This window comes from Ursus maritimus, unplaced genomic scaffold (assembly GCF_017311325.1).
Source record: "Ursus maritimus isolate PB19 unplaced genomic scaffold, ASM1731132v1 scaffold_5, whole genome shotgun sequence".
Classification (NCBI taxonomy): Eukaryota; Metazoa; Chordata; class Mammalia; order Carnivora; family Ursidae; genus Ursus; species Ursus maritimus.
This window is the reverse complement of record NW_024426663.1, coordinates 89,271,482-89,292,419: the sequence shown is the minus strand read 5'-3', so window position 1 is coordinate 89,292,419 and position 20,938 is coordinate 89,271,482. Positions and strand designations below refer to the sequence as shown.

General features: G+C 50.2%; 2 protein-coding genes across 4 annotated transcripts in view; one reads left to right on the top strand and one right to left on the bottom strand.

Annotated features, from left to right (window-relative positions):
* JMJD4 (jumonji domain containing 4) overlaps nucleotides 1-741 on the bottom strand; it is a 6,905-nt gene extending 6,164 nt beyond the window's left edge. Inside the window, exons 1-2 of one of the 2 annotated variants that reach the window (XM_040622761.1) lie at nucleotides 349-741; nucleotides 95-260 (exon numbers count right to left, since the gene is read on the bottom strand). In XM_040622761.1, coding sequence (XP_040478695.1) covers nucleotides 95-260; nucleotides 349-613 — 431 coding nt within the window. In that variant the 5' untranslated portion in view covers nucleotides 614-741. The remainder of the gene's footprint in view (nucleotides 1-94; nucleotides 261-348) is intronic. The other variant, XM_040622759.1, reaches the window with a different exon arrangement.
* Nucleotides 1-20,938, top strand: part of SNAP47 (synaptosome associated protein 47) — a 41,713-nt gene that overhangs the window by 776 nt on the left and 19,999 nt on the right. The window contains exons 1-2 of one of the 2 annotated variants that reach the window (XM_040622762.1): nucleotides 948-1,097; nucleotides 6,758-7,293. In XM_040622762.1, coding sequence (XP_040478696.1) covers nucleotides 6,809-7,293 — 485 coding nt within the window. In that variant the 5' untranslated portion in view covers nucleotides 948-1,097; nucleotides 6,758-6,808. Of the gene's footprint in view, nucleotides 1-947; nucleotides 1,098-6,757; nucleotides 7,294-20,938 lie in introns of those variants that run through there. The other variant, XM_040622763.1, reaches the window with a different exon arrangement.

Genomic DNA, 20,938 nt, shown 5'->3' with positions numbered 1-20,938 from the left:
GAAGATTCCTACCCGGGGGAAGGAAGGACAAGCTGCTTTGGGCGCGTCCGGGGCTCGCTCAGGTCCCGGGGAAGCGGCGCCCCGCCCCCTTTACCTGCACAGGTGCCAGTCCTTGAGGTAGAGGCAGCCCCGCGGAGAGGAGTAGCCCCCCTGGATGTAGTCTTTCCAGTAGCTGATGTAGTCTCGGAGGAGCATGTGCTCCTTAGGGTTGGAGTTGTACTCCTGGACCCCACAGTTGGCCACGGGGACGACCACGTCTCCTGAAACAAGAGGCTGTCTGACACTGTGCGCCCTCCGCGGGCGGCGGCGGCCCCCCAGGCCTCGGCAGCTCGCGCGCTCCGCACGTACCGTAGTTCCGGAGCAGGTGCTCGAAGTCCGGCTTCCCGCCCGGCGTCACCCAGCGCCTGCGGCTGCCCCAGCCCTCGGTGAAGGCGCTGGAGAAAACGCACGGCACGTTGGGCAAAAGGTAGCCCTTGAAAAAGTCGGCGTAGGAGAAGGAGTCCGGGCTCTCGATGAAGTCCACGCGGCCCGGGGTGGCGCCCACCGCGCCCGCGGGCCGCCCCCGGAGGCGTTGGAAGTGGCTCTCGGCGAACGCGCGCGTCTCCCTGTCCATCCCCGGCCGGGCTCGGCGCCCGCGCTGGGCAGCACCACGGCGGGAGAGGCCCGGCTCCCGGGGACGCCGCAGCCGAGCAACGGGCGTGCGCCCGGGAGCCGCCAGCGGCCTCCCACCTCCCTGCTTTTTAAAAGGTGAGGGGAAAAGGAAGTACTTGCTACAACTACTTCCGGAGCAGACGCTGTCGCGAGAACGGCCGCTCCCCTCTTCCGTGCCAGCCGGAGCGAAAACCGCGGGGCACAGGCTCTCGGAGCCCGCCGTCGGCCCGGCGCGGCGGAGCGGAATCAAGTGAATGCGGCCACAGTTCCCGCCCGAGGACGAATCCCGGAGCGCCGGGCCCTGGGCGCACGCGCTTAGCAGCCTGCGGCCCTCATTCTGCGCAGGCGCGGGAGCGACCCACAGCTCCTCTGCGGCGACCGGTCCGTCCGGCGTCTGAAATTGTCAAACAGCGTCTCGCCGTCTTCGCACTTCCCCAGTGACACAGGTGAGCGGCGCCCCCGGTCTGCGCTCGGGCCTGTGCCAGAGTCCTCCAGTCCCTGTCCCAGCTCAGTCCCGCCTGCTACTGCTGCCGCTATGAGAACCCCTCCTGTTCTGACAGAGGGGCCCCGGGGCCAAAGGTGGGGTCCTGGGAGATGCCGGGAGCCCAGAGGATTCTGGGCACCCGGAGGGGACGCTGGGGGCCGAGAGGGGACGGTGGGGGCCTGGGGGGGATGCTGGAGACCCAGGGGGATTGTGGGGACCTGGAGAAGATGTTGGGGGTCCAGGGGCATTGTGGGGACCTGGAAGAGATGCTTGGGGCCTAAGGGGATGGTGGGGGCCTGGAGTGGGTGATGAGGGGTTGGTGGGGAACAAAGGTGAGGATTTGAGGCTGCACACTAGCAGGACGGAAATCGGGGGACGTGGTGGGGGTGACACGTCCGGGTCTGAGCGTGTAGAGAAAATTGTCCTGTGAACACCAGCCTACTCTGTCAGTCTGGAAAGGAAGAGCACAGGACAGTACAGAGCTGGGCACACATTTCACACAGGGTCCAGCACAAGAAGGAGCCATGAGCACCTGTTGCATCCTTGAGGGAAGAGCAGACGCACCTCTGTGGTCTTGTGCCTGGTGAGGGTTGCCTGACTCAGTTCTGGGCTACGCGTCTACAGCTCAGTTGGTGCCTTGTAAAATCTGGATGCTGGCTTTATGTCATTCCCAAACACAGGGGACACTCTGAGTGAAGGGGAAGGGGAGATGCCGCCCTGTTTATCTTGGAGGTGGGATAAGGGAGTTTTCCCCAGTTGGGACTCTGAGCTTTGGAGAGCGTCTTGAAGGGGACTCTTTCCACGTGTCCTGCAGCTTACCCGGAAGGAGAACAGGGAGGACCACAGCGTGGGGAAGGCCGAGGAGAGGGGGGACTAGGAGAACGATGAGTTTGGGAGCGTCCGGGTTCTGGACAGAGCTGAGCACGCCAGTGAGGTGGGCAGGTGGGGCAGCACGAAGGACTGTGTGATCCCCTGTGTGCTGGGCTGCCTTCCCAGGCTGCCTCGCTGTGCCCAGTGTGGTCCAGGTGTGGAGTTCCTCCCTGGGCCAGCGTGTGGCATGAAGTCAGGGAGAACATGTGGGGCGGTCGATGTGGAGAAGAATCCCCTGTAATCCTATCCACACCGGACTGTTCAAGGCATTTTGAGATGCAGCTATCTTTCCAGGCATTCCTTTATTGCTTCCTGTTTTATGTCTCTCGCTCCTCTTCCCGTCCCGCCGTGGGCACGTGCACACACACAGAGTCTCTGTATTTCATACATGTGGAAGTTTGTTTATGTAAGCTCCTGCTGTTTTTAAGCTTTTTATTTTAAAAAAATTGACCATATACAGTCCACATCTTAGCATGAATCCTTAATTATTGGATTTCAGTTGTGAATGCAGATCACCGGAGGCAGTTTGGAAGAGTGTGGGAAGCAGAGTGTTTGTCATTGTCTGAAGATTGAGAAAGTGTGATTTAAAGTGTGTATCTTGGAAGAAATATGAAATTGAGATAGGTGTTGCCTGGGAAGAATCCCAGGATTCTGGGTCCTGAAGCTCGGTTCTTGAAACCAAGTTTCCTAGAAACGGGGAGGCTTTGGGCCAGCAGGTCCACATGCTCCCCAGGATTGTTGAAGCAGTTGAGCCAGGAAGCCAGGGTAGGAGACGGGACCCCATGTTCCATGCCGTGCTTCCTCTAGTCCACACGGTGGCCCTCTGGTGCTGGTGCTGGGACTGCAACACATTGTCTGGAAACTGTGAGGGAAGCACTTTCTTGGGCCCCACTCGGACCTACTGAGTCAGAATGTGGAGGCAGGACGCTGCTCCGAGCCTGGACGTGCCCCAGCAGTGCACTGTCCACACAGCCGGAGGGGACTTTCACATTAGCGCGGGGTTGGAAATGCAGTGGGAGTAGGGAAAGATCCTCCTTCTCCTTTCCGAGGGTGAGAAGGGTGGTGCATGCCGTGTGAGTAGGCCGTGTTGTGGCCCTGAGATGCCCCCAGCAGCACATCTGAACCTCCCAGGTTGAGAGTGGGAGCTCTGAAGAGCAGGTGGTGCATGTAATGGAAAAGGTGGCCGCCGGCGCCGGGACACACTGCTCCCACTGTTCTGCCTCCAGACTTCTTGTGTTCAGGAGTCCTTGGAGCGTGTGTAAAATGTCACTGGTTCTGTTCTTTTGGAAAGTGACTAAAAATAGGGTGTTTACTTGATGCTGAGGCTCACTCCAGGGCACAGGCCTGGTGCAGGCACTAAGAGACGTCCATCTGCAGTAGTGCATCGTACAGAATGCCAGGTGTCAGGCGTTCCGTCCATGCACCTGCTCACGTCTCCCCGTGAGCATCCCTTGGGGTGCTGCTCCAAGATATTCCCATCCTCATTCAGCTCCACTCCCAGGGTCAGCGCAGGTCGACGTGGGTTCCAGGCTATAACAGCAAGGACTGGATAAGGCCTCCAGGAGCATAGCATAGACCAGAGACCCGGGTCAGCGGGCGGAAGGAGGAAAGCTGTCCATGGTGGACACAGTAGCTGTTTCCACGTATTTACCTGATGCCCACAATGTGCTGGCATTGTGCCCAAGGACCCTACTCCTGATGTTTGCTGCTTCGGCATGTAGACTGAGCCTGTCAACAGGCTCCAGGGAGCTGTGGCAAGTGCTTTGTGGTCAGCAAAAGGTCTGTTACAGGAGAAAGGGAACCCCTGGAGCTGGCCATGGGGTAGTGGGGGGCTGGGGCAGGAAAGGAGGGGCGCCCCTGGATCACCCGAGGCCGGGGGTGGGAGACCAGGGATGAAGCATGCTGTCTCTCCAGAGGGGCAGCTGTGTCGGACAGAAGTTAGAATACACAGAGGTGGGCATTGCATTTGGCCACCTGGAGGTCTGCGCTGAGCAGCGTCAGTGAGCAGTGAGCAGAGCAGCCTGTCCCGGGGTAGGGGGGGAGGTCCCTGATGGTGGGAGCCGCAGCAGGTGTCTCTTGGAGGAGCAGTAGCTGGAGAGGGCTGTGGGGATGTGGGGAGGGGGCCGCTGGTCTGCCCTAGGATGGAGAGCTTAGGGCGTCTGTGCACACTGATGAGAGGGTCTAGGACGGGGGAGGGCAAGCGTGGTGGTCCCCAGTGTTGGGAATGAGGACAGCCACACCCCTTTGCCTCTGTGCGGTTTCCGGCTGCTCCTGCTGTAGGGTGGCTGAGCTGCACCCTTACACAAGGACCCTATGCTCACAAAGCCTAAGGTACTTGCCATCTGGCCTTTGGAGAAATAGTGTGGCCTGGTGTCAGAAGGACGTAGAGGTCGGTGTTGCTGGAAAGGGTTGGGATCCATTGCACAAGAGCAAGGCCTGGCCTTGCAGGGAGCAGGGGCACTGCTTCCTGCCATCGGTTGTGCGGAGCAGGGGACAGGCAGGACACCCGGGGACACCTGGGGACAGGTGTGGCAGGTGAGTTCACAGCTGAGGGAGAGGGAGGGCGTGGGAATGTTGTTCTTGCTCTGGCCCTCCCCTTCATCTTGTTTACTCCGTCTGTTGGGAAAAATGTCATGGAAATAGTGTGGTAGGAAGGGTGCTGGCCACACGTTTCTCCGTTTGCTTTTTCCTGGAATCGTCAAACCTGAGTGCTGTTCTCACCGTCCTCACATGTAGTACCATAGTCAGAAGTTTTTCGTTTCTCCTCCTCACAGTTCGTTCCTCTTCCCTTGTCCTTCTGTCTTTGAATTCTAGCATATTTCAGTCTTCAGTTACTTTAGCGGTGGGTAAACAGGCCCAGAGGGTGAAGGAACTTCCCATAGTCGTAAAGCATGTGGCAGGTGGCGCTCCTCAGACCCGCAGTGCCACACTCCGTCATTGGGGAGCATGTGTGCATCGTCTCACTTGGAGCACAGGAGTCCCCCAGGGCACAGGCTCTTGTTAACAGGGACTCAGCCTTCACGCTGCAGCAAGCTTCCCAACACCGGGCAGCAGTGAACAACACAGGCCCCAACTCTCTCTGCGGGTTGAAACGGTTTGTGGTGGTCAGGTGGCTGAAGGGCAGGAGGCTCCTTCAGCCAGGAGGACCTGGGTCAGGCCGGCTCCAGGTGCTGACAGCACAGCGAGCAGGGTCTGTGGTGGGGCCGAGGTGCCCGGCCTCTGAGCTTGGTCCTGGACTAGGAAACACCAGAAACTGTGGGTAGCATTCCCTGGTTCTGAGAGTAGAGGCCTTTCCACCCTGCACAGTCTGAGTGACCGCGGGTGGCCCCGCGGCACAACGGCGCTGGCAGGTCTGTACGGGACCTCGCAGGTCTGCACCGGCAGAGGCCCCAGGCCGGCAGCACACTGTAGCCCGTGTTTGTTTCAGTGTCGGGTGGCTGTCCCTCTTGCTGGGGAGACAAGTCTGAGCAGGACACGTTTGCTTTCTGATTCCCTATGTCCAGCAAGAGACGTGGTCCCAGAGGAGAGGGAGCCGTGCTGCGTCTCTGCCCCAGGTGGTCAGAGCATGTGTGTGGAAGGCCTCAGGAGGGTGACTTGGTGTGGTGTTCAGCAGGTCTGGACTGTGGGTTTGCTGGCCCCTCACAGAGCCCTCCTGAGGTCACAGGGTGAGCTTGCTGTCTGCTGGGTGCGTCGGCCGTGTTGTGATGCATTGCCGACTCTCCAGCCACTTGGACTCCGTGTAATTAGGAAGCTCTGTGCGATTCAAGCTCTTTTCTTGTCTTGCCCAGCCTTTGTTGCTTGATGGGGCATCATGGAGAAGTCTGCTCAGTGAACACATTCGTTGGCTTTCCGTGGCACTGAGCTTTAGGAGCCACGGATGATGTCAGGTCGGCTCCTTGGTGCCTGCTGCCCCTCGTGGCCTGTGGGGCCTAGAACCCATGCTGGGATTCAGAGACTCCCTGAGGCTCTGGCCACGCTGTGAAGGCCACACTTCTCAGTACTGTAAGAGATAACATCAGTGATTTGTTCTCCTCTGTTTACAAGTGAGGTCATGCCATAACCATGTGTGCACGTGGCATGGGGAGGCGGGGGGAGTGGAAGACAGGCCCCAGTACAGCTGGACCTCTGCCCACAAGGGAGGTGCACGAGGTATTCCCAGGCCTAGTTGTAGCCAAGTCCATGTCACGTGCTTGTGGTTTGATCTTATACGGGGCCCTCCTCCTTTCCTGGCTTTGTGAGCTTTATCTGGTCAGTGAGAGGGGCGCACGCGGTGTTCTGTAAGGATTGTCTCACATCCGTCATGTCTGACTTTCCAAACTTCATTAGCAAATGCAAACTGTAGGTGCAAACAGCGTACCTTCACTACTTACAACCATATAAAACTGTACATACAGATACGTACGTGGAACTAGATAATTACGTAGAACTTGATGAAATTTGTGGGCCATGCAAGAAGGGAAAGGTCTGCCTGTAGGATTATTTCCTTCATGACGAAGATTTCAGGAGGAGAATGTTAGTGTAGGAACATGTGAGGAGTGTGTATTGGTAGGGTTGTCACAGCAGAAGTGGTGTTCTTGTGAGGGACCCTGGGGTGGCCGTCGCATTGAGCTATGGACCCTGGTTCAGGTGGGGTGGGCCTCCATCCTGCCTGTTCTGGGTGGTGGGAGTCCCTGGGCTGTCCTACTGTCTGCGGTCCAAGTGCACTGACACGCGCTAGCCTCAGCTATCCGCTAACCTGTCCGTCTCCTCCAGAGGCAGAGTGGCCGTAGCTGTGGCCGTGCAGCAGACCAGCCTGGGAGCCAGATGAGCAGAGAGATCTGCGTGCACTCCTGGCCTTGCTGCTACTACTTAGAACCGGAGAAGCGATGGGTTCCTGGAAAGCTTTCATTAACTTCTCACTCCCTGAGATTTATGACGGATAAAACCGGGGAGGCCCTGGTCAGCTTCCCCCTCTCTGGTGTGATTGAGATCAAGAAGGAGGCTTCTCACTTTGTCTTCAGTTCTATCACCATCCTGGAGAAGGACCACATCAAGCACTGGTTCAGCTCCTTGCAGCCCAGTCGGAATGTAGTCTTCAGCATCATTGAGCATTTCTGGAGAGAGTTGCTGCTGTCTCCGTCGGAAGCACCGCTGCCTGTGACCAAGGGGAAGCAGCTGACGGGTCTGATGGCTTCTTCCCAGAAGAGCCTGGAAGAGACAGCCCGAGTCCTCCACCATCAGGGCGAGCAGCTGGACAGCATCAGCAGGGGCCTGGACAAGATGGAATCTGACCTGGACGTGGCTGACAGGTACAGGGGCACTTCGGACACACAGGCCACTCCCCTGCTGTGCAAGGTTACGCCGGGCAGGCGTTGGTGGGGGACACGCTCTGTTCCTGGTACAGAGCTCCAGTTTTATGTGAATAAGGAAGGTTACCTCATCTTGTCCCATGGGGGAAACAGGCCGAGGGGCCAGGTCACGCACACAAGGTGTGTTGTTCTGTGCGGCCATGTAGCTGCAGGGTTTGAGCTGAAGCTGTTTGGCTCCAGGAGCTGCCACCCTTGCTGCCACACCAGCCTCTTCCAAACCAGGGACCCCTCACACTTTTAAACATTGGGGGCCCCAAGGAGCTTTTGTTTATGTGGGTATGTATGCCAATATTACCGTATTTTCTTAAAAACTAAGACATTAAAAAATTATTTGTTCATTTAAAAAGTGCGATAATGAAGCCGTGACTTAGTAACGTAAGTAACCTTGTCAGTGAAAAGTGGCTTTGGTAAAGCAGGTGTGTTTAGTGGCAAGAGTGGCGCTTTCGGAGGGTTCTGCACATCTCTTTATAGAAAGACTTTGTCGGAGACCGCTGGGCCCTCCTGCCTGCTTCTGCAGCCTGCCTGCCATGTTATCCTGTGTCCTGGGGCCTCCGGGGGCTCCCTGCGCACGTGGGAGAGCAAGGGCAAAAAGCCGAGCAGTGCCATGGTACTGTTGTGAAGAAACGGACCCCCCGCAGGGTCCTAAAGACCCCATTTGGCAAAGTGCTGCACTGACTCAACGCCATGTGCAGTGCGAAAGGGATTGTAGCTCCTGGGAGGGCTGCCTGGGAGCTCGTGACAAGGTGGCAGCCTCTCGTGATGGGCCCTGAGTATAGGCCCGCTGTCTCGTATCAGGGCCATGTGGCTCCTGGTGCTGAGAACGCTCAGCCTCGAGGGGCCTCACTCTTCAGTGACCACCTGTGGCTGTTTGGGGTATTCTTTCCTAAGTGCCTGCATGGTGAAGGGCCTAGCGCTGCAGGGAACAGGGCCCCAAATCTTACCCTGAGCAGGGGTACCTGTGGGGGCCGAGCTGGAAGGTCCTCAGACCTCTGAGTTTTGGTCCTGGGAACACAGCTGGACAGTTTCCTCCCTTCTTTGCCATCATGTGGGGGGCGGAGGTCATGGGACTGAGCAGTGGGCAGGAGTGATGCGGATCAGTTCCAGGCCTAGTCTCTGAAAGCCTCCCCCACCATCTGCAGTGCTGTCTTCCCCTCACCTTCTGGCGGCGTGCAGAGAATCCTCAGGACTCAGACGTGAGCTGGGGTTGGCGTTGCCAAATGGCATCCCAGAGCAGGCCCAACGCCAGCCCTTCACTGGAGGGCTATGTCAACAGTAACATAATGAAAACCTAGGTTCCAATGACCAAGTTAATAAGAATTGAAGAATACACACTATGAGCTGGAGGACAGGGAATAAGCATTTTTACACTATTGGGAACATCTGTTGGTTAATCCTTTCGGAGAAAAAATCTGACAATTTTAGAAATGTTCCTTTAACAAAAGGCAAAGTGAGAAGATGAACCTGAGGACAGGAGAAAATGTTTGTAACACCCACCCGTATTGATTCATACCCAACTAGGTAAAGAGCTCATATGACAGAATGAGAAAAAGCCAATTTGATAGAAAAATGGGTGGGGGCTGTTGATTAGAGTGTAGGGTCGGCTGCTGTCGCCCAAATCTGCAGACCCTGTGGCCTACAGAAGCTGGGAGGCTATTTCCCCCACACACAGGTGCAGAGGAAGGGCGGCGTCCCAGGCAGGTTGAAGGCTCTGCTCTGCGTCACGCCCCGGGGCCCCGTGTTGGCCTCGTGGCTGCGTCAGAAGCTGCTGGCGGCACTCTTCCCAGCTAGTGGGAAGGGGCACAGCGAGGCCGGGGTACCTGGCCTTGTGTTTAAGCCGATGAGCCCAGCCCACGAAAGGGGGGTACTGGCACCCCAGTAATTAGAGAAAGGTAGATTAAACCAACAAGTGTAGATGTGGGGCAGCACCGAATGCCGGTCAGGGGCTGGGTCGGGACGAGAAGTCTTGTGTCGCAGTCATGGATGGGACTTGGCTCGGCCACTGGCAGGACCTAGCTAAGCCGAAGGTTCACAGACCCCATGACCAAGCCTAGCGTGTGTGGCCGGGCCCTTCACAGGCAGCTTCAGTCAGTCGCTCCTCGAGGGGGATGCGGTCGGTAGTCAACTGTGTAGTTTTTGAATAGAGGTGAGGTTTGGTGAGGTCCAGAGCCAACGGCCAAGAAAGAATTCTTGAGATGTCTTCAGTGCAAAATGGTTTTGCATTTTATTAAAGCACAGGGACAGGACCCGTGGGCAGAGAGAGCTGCTGCTGCCTGCTGCCTGCTGCCGGGGGTTACGAGGAGCAGATGATTCTATACTTCAGTGTGGGAGGAAGTAGAGATAAGGGAGGGTCCAGAAGGTTCTTCATCTGCCCAAGACAACCCAGGATACCAGAGCCCTGGCTATGGTCAAACCAAGGTGGTTCTTCCTTGTAGTGACGCATTATTAACACAGTCGGGAGCTTCTGGAGGAGGGTGATAGCCCGCCCGCCTCAAGTACTTGTCAGTGGGATGCAGGTTAGAAGGACATTTAATGTCCTCTACCTTTCCCTTTGCCTTTGTTTCCCACATCACTGCTGACTCGGATTCAATGCACCGATTCCTGTAGATCTGCGCAGACCGACTTGGATCCACCCCAAAGCCGTGGTAACGAAACAAAACCAAGTTGCAAGTTGATGTGTACCGCAGAGCACCATCTAGAAGAGTTTTTAAATGGGCCAAGTAGTAGGGTAGGCATCCTGCAGGGAGCACCGAGCTACGGCGTGCACAGGGCCACATGTGCCGCAGCTCCACAGAGAGCTCCCACAGAGCTGCCCGTGGGTGCTCCTCGTGGGGGTCTCCTGGCTCATGGGGGCGTTGGCACGGGTGTGCAGTGAGCATGACGTGTGGTTCTGCCTCTCAGTGTTAGAACTCCCATCGTTTCGGCCGTCTGGTATTGATCTTCTGATACTGTTCTCATTTTTCTCTCTCCTTGTCTTTTTGTTCTACTATTTCTTGAGTTTTTTCTCCCTCCTACCCTTCCATTTTTGTGGTATTTTTAATTTCTAAGATTTAATTTTTTTTTTAAGATTTTATTTACTTATCTGACAGAGAGACAGCCAGCGAGAGAGGGAACACAAGCAGGGGGAGTGGGAGAGGAAGAAGCAGGCTCCTAGCGGAAGAGCCTGATGTGGGGCTCTATACCAGAACACCGGGATCACGCCCTGAGCCGAAGGCAGACGCTTAACGACTGCGCCACCCAGGTGCCCCTCTGAGATTTAATTTTTAATTTCCAAATGTTCCTTTTGAATAGCAGCCTGTTGTTGCTTTCTGGATTGCGGTCCTCTTATCTCTCAGGATTTTCTGGAAAGCTTCTTGCAGGAAGGGCCTGGGGTGTGCCTCCTGGCTTGGGGGAGGCATCTGCTCCCGTTTCCTGATCTCAACTCACCACGCCCTCTTCAGTGGTGACCAGACAGAGGTGGGGCCCTCGCAGCACCGGGGGTGGGGGGCAGGGTGAGGTTAATGATCTCACCGAGCTCCTGTTCAATGAACTTCCAGTCTGTTGGGTTTCGAGGCCCAACTTCACACCTGTTTTCAAAGGTCCCTGGTATTCTGTCTTTTTCCACATAGAGGGTTGTGCAGTGGGGATAACTACATTCTGGGGTGGCGGGGCCAGGCGGTGGCCCTTGGCCGCTGAAGACAAGTGGGGATGGTCACCGTAATGGACAGCAGAGCCAAAGCCACGATCAGAATCATCTGACTCCTGGAGACCTGTGCCCTGGAGGAGAAGTAGACAGGCAGTGGACCTGGTTCTTAACCCGAGCTGCATTAAGTGAGCAGGCCTCTAACTGGAATTGAAAAGCAGTCATGGCCCCTGAATCAGTTCCCAGACTTGAAGACCGAGTTTGCAGGTCCGAAACCCCTTGAATGATGGGGAAGCTGGAAGGACCCCAGTTTGCTGCTAAAAGTTGACACCTTTGTTCTTTGTCCCAGCCTTCCCCCACAGGGCTTATGGCATTTAGTCAGGGTGGCTGTGCATTGGGGAGCAGGAGGCCATCAGACTTTTCAGGACCATGGGATGCTGGAACTGATGCTGATTCCATCAGACCAGTCAGAGTAGGGGCTTCTGGGGGTCAAGGGATCAGTGAAGTTTTAGCTCGGGTCTACCTCACAGTCTCACAGTGGGCCCAGTAGGCTCTGAACCCATCCCAGGGCTATTTTCCCAGTCCTAGAACACATCATTCTGCAGCTGGCAGAATCACACACTGGTTCCCTGACTTGTGCAGTGAGGGCTATTCTGGTGGCCAGGGCCAAGTGGGAGCCTCTGGGCTGCCTAGAATAGTAAACCATTCTTGGAGGGATTTCAGAGATCAGTGCCCCCATCAAGGACGGGAAGGGTTCATGGATAGCGAGCCCTGCATGGTCTGCACTCAGCTCACTCACTCAGTTGTGCAGAACAAGGACGATTGTCTTACACCTACCAGGTGGTGCTCTAACTGCACTTGCTGTTCCAGGTGCTTGAGCAAACAAGCACATCCTCGAGAACCTGCTTGCAGTGGTCGGTCTGGCAGGTGCTCTCTTTCCATGCTATTAGCAAGGACCACCAGATCAGCTTGCTTTCAGCCACAAGACCATCAACGCGTCCGCGTCGGCCCACCTCAGGGGTACACCAGCTCTCCAGCCCTGTGTCACGCTTTGCGTCACAGGGCCCTTGACTGTCTTTCCCTTCACAGGATAGCATCCTGGCCCATTCCATGGTGGATACCATGCGGACTGGATCGAGTAAGAAGTAGCAGCTACTCTAGATGCACTGGAAAGATGTTTGCATGTCAGAAGGTGGGAAAGAAGTTTGACAGAAATTAGAGACTTTCCCCCTCTTTGAAATTTCTAGGGATCCAGTGGAGTGGGGCTTGCTGAAGTATCTTTTTTATGGTGAAGGATAGGTTTTTGCACCTGGCTTTTCCTACAACCAAAAAGAAGACACAGTGGGGGCATCTGGGTGGCTCAGTCAGTGAGGCATCCAACTCCTGGTTTCAGCTCAGGTCGTGATCTCAGGGTCCTGAGATTGAGCCCCACGTGGGGCTCCACACCCAGTCGGGAGTCTGCTTGAGATTCTTGCCCTCTCCCTCCTCCTCTGCTCTTCCCCCCACTCACACACATGCTTGCGTACTCTCTGTCTCTGTCTTAAATAAATAAATAAATAAATAAAATCTAAACAAAACAAAACAGAGACACAGTGCCTAGTGAGCCCCTTAGCACTTTTGGAAACAGCGTAGTCCTCGTTTGGGTGTGCTACTCTGGCCCGTTTACCAAGTGACTAGAAAAGTCGGTGGTTTTGAGCGGGGCCCAGAGCAAGAAGGCTCTGCAGCACGTCCAGGTGCCCCTTGGGCCACGTGATCCAGCAGATCCAGTGGTGCTCCAAGTATCTGTGGTAGACGGGTGCTCTTTGCAGCCTTCGGTGGACCTTCATAGGGAGTCACAGTGTGTGCCCGTAGGGTTTTGCAGCAAAGTCCTGCTGTCCTCTATGGACAACTTTTTTTTTTTTTTTTTTAAGAAACAGATCTTGGCCCGCTTCTGGGCCTTTGTAGAGACTGAACACTTGACCATGGACAATCAAATTATCACGTGATCTGAGCTGTTCTTCATGAAGTGGGTGTTGTTTGACCCACCAAGCCATGAAGTAGGACATGCACCATGACACCCTGTCATCAAATGACAGTGGGATACAGGAGATCAGGCTTAAGCAGGCCCTGAAGCACAGACTAGGTCACATGGCCCCCACTCCTGCCGTACCGCCTTTTCTCTCCCAGTCTGCACCTAGGGCACATTCCCTACACGGGGAGTGCCCTACAGTTAGTTGACTGAGGAGGGAAATAGTGGAGATTGGTTTACAGATGGTTTTGTGCAATTTGCAGGCATCCCCCAGAAATCCTCCCAGTGGGCAGAACTTCAAGCCATGCACCTGGAAATTCATCATGTTGGGAAGGCAGTCTTGTGCATCGTCTTTTGACTCACTCTCAGCCTCATGAGAATGGGTTTTAGGGCTGGAACACACAGCCTGTGTAGGCTTATCCCCTAGTATGGAAATAGCTTTCTCTGTTACAAGCTCAACCAGTTCTCTTTTGTTCTGCAGAAGCATGCGTGTCGGTGGCTCTTAGGCACAGCCCCAGCCTTCTGGATTTCAGACTCCATGGTTGGAGGGGGGATAGTCCCTGAACTGCAGCATTAGAGGGATGTACATAAGCCAGTTAACCTACTTTGGCTGCCAGGGGCACCTTCTGGCCACGAGGGACCAGTGCCTACTATTGGAACTGATTTTGTTCTGTCTCTTCTCTATGTGAGTAAAGCTGGGTAAGGCATTGCTCCATCCAGTGCTTGACCATGTTGTGTTCTGTGGTAACTCCAATACCAAGATGCTGTGAGCAGAAGTGTTTGAAGTCCCCTGAGATTGGTGACCATTGTGCGGTACTCTGCTCAACAGTTTCCTTGGAAGGAGGAATGGCCAGAGGCCGCATACTGATTAGCTGTGGCCAGTGGTTTGGCTGGATGTTTGGGGAATTGGAAACTTCATGACAAGGAGGTCTGGGGTAGAAATATGTTGATAGACTTCTCTGAGTGGGACAAAAGACAAAGATATATCCCATGTGAATGCCCACCAGAGTCTCTTCAGCAGAGGATTGTGATAATCAGGTGGATAGGATGACCTCTTCTCTGGATACCAGTCAGCCTATTTCCCCCGCATCTCCTGCAGTTGCCCAGTGGGCCCATGAGCAAAGTGGCCATGGTGACAGAGATGGAAGTTATGATGGGGCTCAGCAACATGGACTTCACCTCACCAAGGCCAGCCTGGCCACGGCCACCACTGCATGCCCAATCTGGAGACCAACCCCGAGTCTCCAGTGTGGCTTCATTCTCGAGGCTGTTCAGCCAGCTGCTTGGTGGCTGGTGGATTGATTACATTGGACCACTTCTTACTGTGAATCTCTTGAATGTGGCAGGTCACTTGTCTCTTCCTGCTTTCAAAACTCTGTTTTTGTCTTTGGGTTTCAACACTTTAACTGTAATGTCCCTCGGTGTGGATCTTTTTAAGTTATCCTTCTGAGGGGTTGTTGAGCTTCTTGAATGTGTACATTCATGTCTTTCATCAGATTTGGGAAGTTTTCAACCATTGTTTCCTCAGATTAATTTTCTGTCCCTTTCTCTCTCTTGTCCATCTGGGATGTCGATCCTATAATGCATTTGTGGATGTTTGATGATATCCCACGGGTCCTTTAAGCTCTGTTCATTTTTCTTCCCTCTTTTTTCTTTCTGCCCCTCAAACTGGGTAATTTCAAAGGTATTATCCTCAAATTCAGTGATTCTGTGTTCTCCCTGGTCAAATATGCTGTTGAATCTCTCTGGTCAGTTTTTCTGACCCCTCGGGCAGGGTCTTTGGGAAGTGATTAGGTTTAGATGAGGTCATGGGAGTGGAGCCCCCACAGTGGGATAAAAGGAAGAGGCTAGAGATCTCTCTGCTGTGTGAGGACACCAGAAGGCAGCCATCTCCAAGCTAGAGAGAGAGCTGTCCCCCAAAACTGAGTCTGTTGGTGCCCTAATCTTGAACTTCCCAGTCTCCATAACCGAGAAATCAGTGTGTTGCTCAAGCCATGTGGTTTGTGGTATTTGTTACAGAAGCCGGAGCTGACTGATTTACTCTGCAAACCTAATTTTCCTATTCCTTGGGAATTGGTGGTCTTTGCTTTTGAGGGTTGGGGCTGACCTTTGTGTCTTTTCCAAACTATTTTTGTGAGCCATGCCTTTCTTGTTGTGTATGGTCTTTGAAGTTTCTCTTCCCTTGTCTCTCGGTTCAGCTAGTGAACTAGCCAAGATGTTCTTAGACGTCTGGCTCCCAGGAGGCGAAAAGGAAATAGGGCTTGTCTCTTTGAATTCCCTCTGGCTGGAAAGCTGCTTCAGTTCATGATAATTGAAACCCATGTGCTGGCCTCTCCATGATCAAAAGCAGCAAAAGGGCCCCATAGAACTTCTAGAAAACAAATTTGTTTATATACATTAAAATTCTGGATTATATGCTTACTACTTCCATATTCCTCGTGTCTCTTTAAATGAAATGCAGACAAGTTGGTAAGCCAGTTTCGATATCAGGAGTTTGCTGGAATCTAGTTGTAATTAGTTTGGTTGTATTTTCATTGGTGTCTGAGTAAATAGTATGGTTCAGATGTTGGAAAATGGCACCCCTGAATGGTGGTTTGGCTCTTCACAGTTGAGCCCAATGTAGCTCAGCAGTCTGAGGATGTTTTCCATTGTGTTCCTAGTGTATGTTATTGCTAAGTTGTGTAGGATTGTGGCTACTGTTCCCCACCCCCCATCCTAGATATTCTGATGTTTTATTCTGAGGTGCCTTCATAGATTCTTTAGAACAGCCTTCTAATTTACATACCATAAAATTTACTCATTGTATGTGAACAATTCAATGATTTTTAGTAAATTTACAGAGTTGTGCAGACATCACTATAGTCCAATTTTAGGACATTTCTGTCACCCCCAGAAGTTGCCCCAGGCCCTTTGGCAGTCACTCTGTTCTCACCCTGCCCAGGTCAGCACTGACCTCTCTTTCTGCATAGCCCTGTCTCTTCTGGAGAGATCACGCATGCCTCATGTTGTCGGGGTTCATCCTTGTAAGATATACCAGTACTGTGTTCCTTTTTTTTTAAGTAGGCTCCATGCCGAACATGGGGCTTGAACTCACAACCCTGAGATCAAGAGTCATGTGCTGTACTGACTGAGCCAGCCAGACACCCTGTTGCTTTATTTTCTGGCGTTTTGTTGTTTCTGCTTTGCTGCTATTATGAATAGTGCTGCTGTGCACATTTGTTTTCATTCCCCTTGGGAGGGAAATTGCTGGGTCTCTTCAACATTTTGAGAAACTGACCAATTGTTTTCCGAAGTGGCTGCACCATTTTACATCACCAGTAATGCATGAGGGCTCCAGTTTCTCCACAACCTCACAGTACTTGTTATCATCATTGGTCTTTTTCATTATAACTCTCTCAGTGGGTATGAGGTAGCGCTCACTGGGGGGGTTGACTTTCACTTTCCTAGTGATAATGAGCATCTTTTCATATGCTTTCTTTCCATATGTATATTTTGTTTTCAGATTCTTTGACCATTTTTTTATGCGGTTGTGTTTTTATTATGGAGTTTGTAAGAGTTCTTTATATATTCTGGATAGAAGTCCCTTTATTAGATACATGATTAGAAAATTATGCTCCCTTTCTGTGGATTGTCATTTTCTTTCTTTTTTTTTTTTTTAAGATTTATTTATTTATTTATTTTAGACGTGGAATGGGGAGGGACAGTGGGAGAGGGAGAGAGAGAATCTTAAGCAGACACCCCACTGAGCACAGAGCCATGAGCCCAGGGGGCCATAGTCCCACGACCCTCAGATCATGATCAAGAGCCGAAATCAAGAATTGGACGCTTAACCAACTGTGCCACCCAAGTGCCCCCATTTTACTTTCTTGCAGATATTTTTTGAAGCAGAGAATTTTTTCCCAAGGAATCAAACACAATTTATTTTCGAACTAAATAGGACAGATTGAGTAAAAAAAGTTTTATCCTAAACTTTCCCAATAGACATTTTCTCCTCAGACTGCATGTTTTCAATTTTAAGTCCCATCAGTGGCATTCATAATATTCATAAAGGATGGACAAATTGTATCATTTGGTCGAAGAGTCAAGTTTGAAAATAACAATCTTCCCACTTTTTCTGCTTTAGATTTTTTAAAAAGTAATCTCTATGTCAAATGTAGGGTTTGAACTCATGACCCCAAGATCAAGAGTTGCATGCTCTATGGACTAAGCCATCCAGTCGCCCCACTTTTGTGCTTTAGAACAATTCTCAAAACACGTTATGATGCTCCCTGCTCATAAGTGTTCAATTAATTTTTTTCTTCTTAAAATAACCTAGAGCAGGAGAATCATTTATTTTATACACATTCAAAACCAGAACTCATCCACCTTCTCCCATGTTCGTGGTGGGAAAAACTGGTCCAACCCAACAGATGTAGCAAAACATCTGTGTCCTATTTTGGCTTCTCTGTTTTAAGTGACCAGAGAAAATCCTTTGTTGTTTTTATTTTGGTTTCAACATAATAGTACCAAATGTCCTTTTCTTCCTCCTGATCTTGATCTGGCATCCAACATGGATCTTTTACATTCAAAAAATGAGCATTTCAGAGCTTTGCAGTTGCCCTCCTTCAGACACTGCCAAGCACACTTACCTCCCTGGAGCACACAGTCCAACCGTGGCAGACGACTGTAGCAGAGGTGCGCCAGGCCCTCTTCGTGACCGTGTCCTCAGCTCCTCCTCGGGTCATCGGGACCCCAGGGCCTGACTGCACCTCCGTGCCTGTGGCCCAGACCTGGCTGGGTGCAAGCCTAAAGGATTTAAAGTTTGATGAGGTCCAGTGTATCTATTTTTTTTTCATCATTTGCTTTCGGTGCCCTATCTGATTCATTGCCTAGTCCAAAGTCACAGAGGTTTACTCCTTTTTAGCCTTTCTGTTTAGGTCTGTGATCCACTTGGAGTTTATGGCGTGAGAAATGGGCCCAACTTCTTTTCTTTGTATGTGGATACCAGTGGTCTCAGCAGTCTTTCAATTCAGTGTTTCCCCGTTGAATTGTCTTGTCGTCCTTGTTGGAGACCAGTTGACCCTACGCGTCAAGGTTTGTTTCTAGACTTTCTATCACTGATCCATGTGTGTGACCTTACGGGAGTACCACATCATCTTCATTTCCGTAGCTTTGTAGTAAGCTTTGCACTCACGTAGTGGGAGCCCACCAACTTCATTCTTCTTTTTCAAGATCGTTTTGGCTGTTCTGGGTCCCTTGCATTTTCTTTTTAATTTTAGGATTAACTGGCCAGTTTCTGCACAAGAGCCAGCTGGGATTTTGATAGAAATTGGACTGAGTCTGGAATAGTTTTGCCATCCTAGCAATGTAATTATTAGTGTGGTGTAAAAACACTTAGATCTGCTGTTTTATTTTTTGTGTTACTTGTTCCCTCTGTTGTTCATTTCTTTTTTCCCCCTGCCTCCTCTAAGTTACCTGAATATTATTTCAGAATTCCATTGTGACTTAAACTGCACTATTTTTTTTCTGATTTTATTGGCTTCTTTTTTTTTATTTTAATGTTTTTTTATTATATTGTTAGTCACCATACAGTACATCCCTGGTTTCTGATGTAAAATTCGATGATTCATTATTTGCGTGTAACACCCAGTGCACCATGCAATACGTGCCCTCCTTACTACCCATCACCAGTCTATCCCATTCCCCCAGCCCCCTCCCCTCTGAAGCCCTCAGTTTGTTTCCCAGAGTCCATAGTCTCTCATGCTTCACTCACCCCTCTGATTACCCCCCCTTTCTTTGGAAAAATGCCTATTCAGATCCTTGCCCATTTTTTAATTGGATTGTTTGTCTGTTTGTTTGTTTTGGTGATGAATTGCATAAGTTCTTTATATATTTTGGACATTAACCCTTTATCAGATGTATCATTTACAAATATCTTTTCCCATTCAGTAGATTGCCTTTTCGTTTTGTCAGTGATTTCCTTTGGTGTGCAGAAGCTTTTTATTTTGATGTAGTCCCAACAGTCTGTTTTCACTTTTGTTTCAATTGCCTAAAGAGACATATCCATTAATATGTTACTAAGGCTGATGTCCAGGCGATTTTACTGTATATGTTTTCTTTTAGGAGTTTTATGGATTCAAGTCTCACATTTAATCCATTAATCCATTTGAGCTAATTTTTGTGTATGGTATAAGAAAGGGTCCTGTTTCATTCTTTCGCATGTGACTGTTTAGTTTTCACAACACCATTTGTTGAAGAGACTGTCCATTCCCTCTTGTATATTTTTGCCTCCTTTGTCATAGATTAATTGTAGATGTATTTCTGGGCTTTCTTCTATTCGTTTGATCTGTGTGTCTGTTTTTATGCCAGTAGTGTACTGTTTTGATTACTACAACTTTGTAGTATATCCTGAAATCTGGGATTGTGAGACCTTCAGCTTTATTCTTATTTCTCAAGATCGCATTGGCTAGTTGAGGTCTTTTGTGGTTCCATACAAATTTTAGTATTATTTGTTCTAGTTCTGTAAAAAATGCTCTTCGTATTTTGATAGGGATTGCATTAAATCTGTTGATTGCTTTGGGTAGTGTGGACATTTGAACAATATTAATTATTCTAGTCCATGAGCATGGTATATATTTCCATTTGTGTCATCTTCAGGGGTTTTTTTTGTTTTGTTTTGTTTTGTTTTGTTTTTATCAATGTCTGATAGTTTTCAGATTACAAGTCTTTGACTTCCTTGGTTAAATTTATCCCTAAGGTATTTTATTATTTTTGGTACATTTGTAAATGAGATTTTTTCTAAATTTCTCTTGCTGCCATTTCATTATGGGCATTCATATTCTTATACTACTTCTTGCTTCAGTTTTGAAAGTTTGGGTGTTTTGAGTATTTTGTCTATTTCATATAAGCTGTCCCATTTATTGGTATAAAGTTGGGTATGATATCACCTAAAAGTCTTTCAAGGGCTAAAGGATCTATGGTGATGCCTCCTTTTTTATTCCTGATATTGGTTAATATGCATTCTCTTTGTTTTATTCTTTTTTTAATATTTTATTTTTCTGACAGAGAGCAAGAGAGCACAAGCAGGGGGAGCAGCAGAGGAAAAGGGAGAAGTAGGCTCCCCACAGAGCAGAGAGCCTATTGGGGGCTCCATCCCAGGACCCTGAGATTATGACTTGAGCCAAAGGCAGAAGCTTAACCGATGGAACCACCCAGGCACCCCCTCTTTGTTTTATTCTTGATCATTTATTGTAAGGGTTTAATTTTTAAAAATTACTTCAAAGAACCAACTTTTGACTTTGTTAATATTTTCTTTTTTCTCTTTTCAATTTCATTGATTTCTGCTTTTCTGTTCTTCTACTTTGGGTTTAATTTATAACTTTTTGTGACAGAAGCTTAAATCACTGATTTCAAACCTTTCTAAGAAGTTTTCAAATACCCCATGAGTGCTCTATTTGCATCCTGCCATTTCCTGCATATTGTTTTGTTTCATTCACTTCAGATATTTTCCAATTCCCTTTATTTAGAATTGTGCTTAATTTCCAGATATTTGAGGATTTTCTATTAGTCTTTTGTCATTAATTTCAAAGTTCATTTCTTTGGGGACAGATGGTATTCTCTGTAGGATTTCAATACTTGAAATTTAATTGAGATGTGTTATACTCTTTTCTTAATGTTCTGAATACCCTTTAAAAGAGTGTGCCTTCAGCGGTTGGGTGATGTTTCCATAAATATCAGTCAGGCTGAGTGGATTAAATAGTGTTTATACTCTTACTAATCGTTTTTGTCTTCTGGCTGTATTAATTATGGAGAGACATTTGTTAAAATCTCCAACTGTGATTGTCTATTTCTCCTTTTAGTTTGGTTAATTTTTGCTTGCTGAATTTTGAAATTTTGTTAGAGGTACACGTTTAGTATTAAATCTTTTTGTCAAATTGACTCTCGTCTTATTATGCATTGTCTGTCTTTATCCCTGGTAA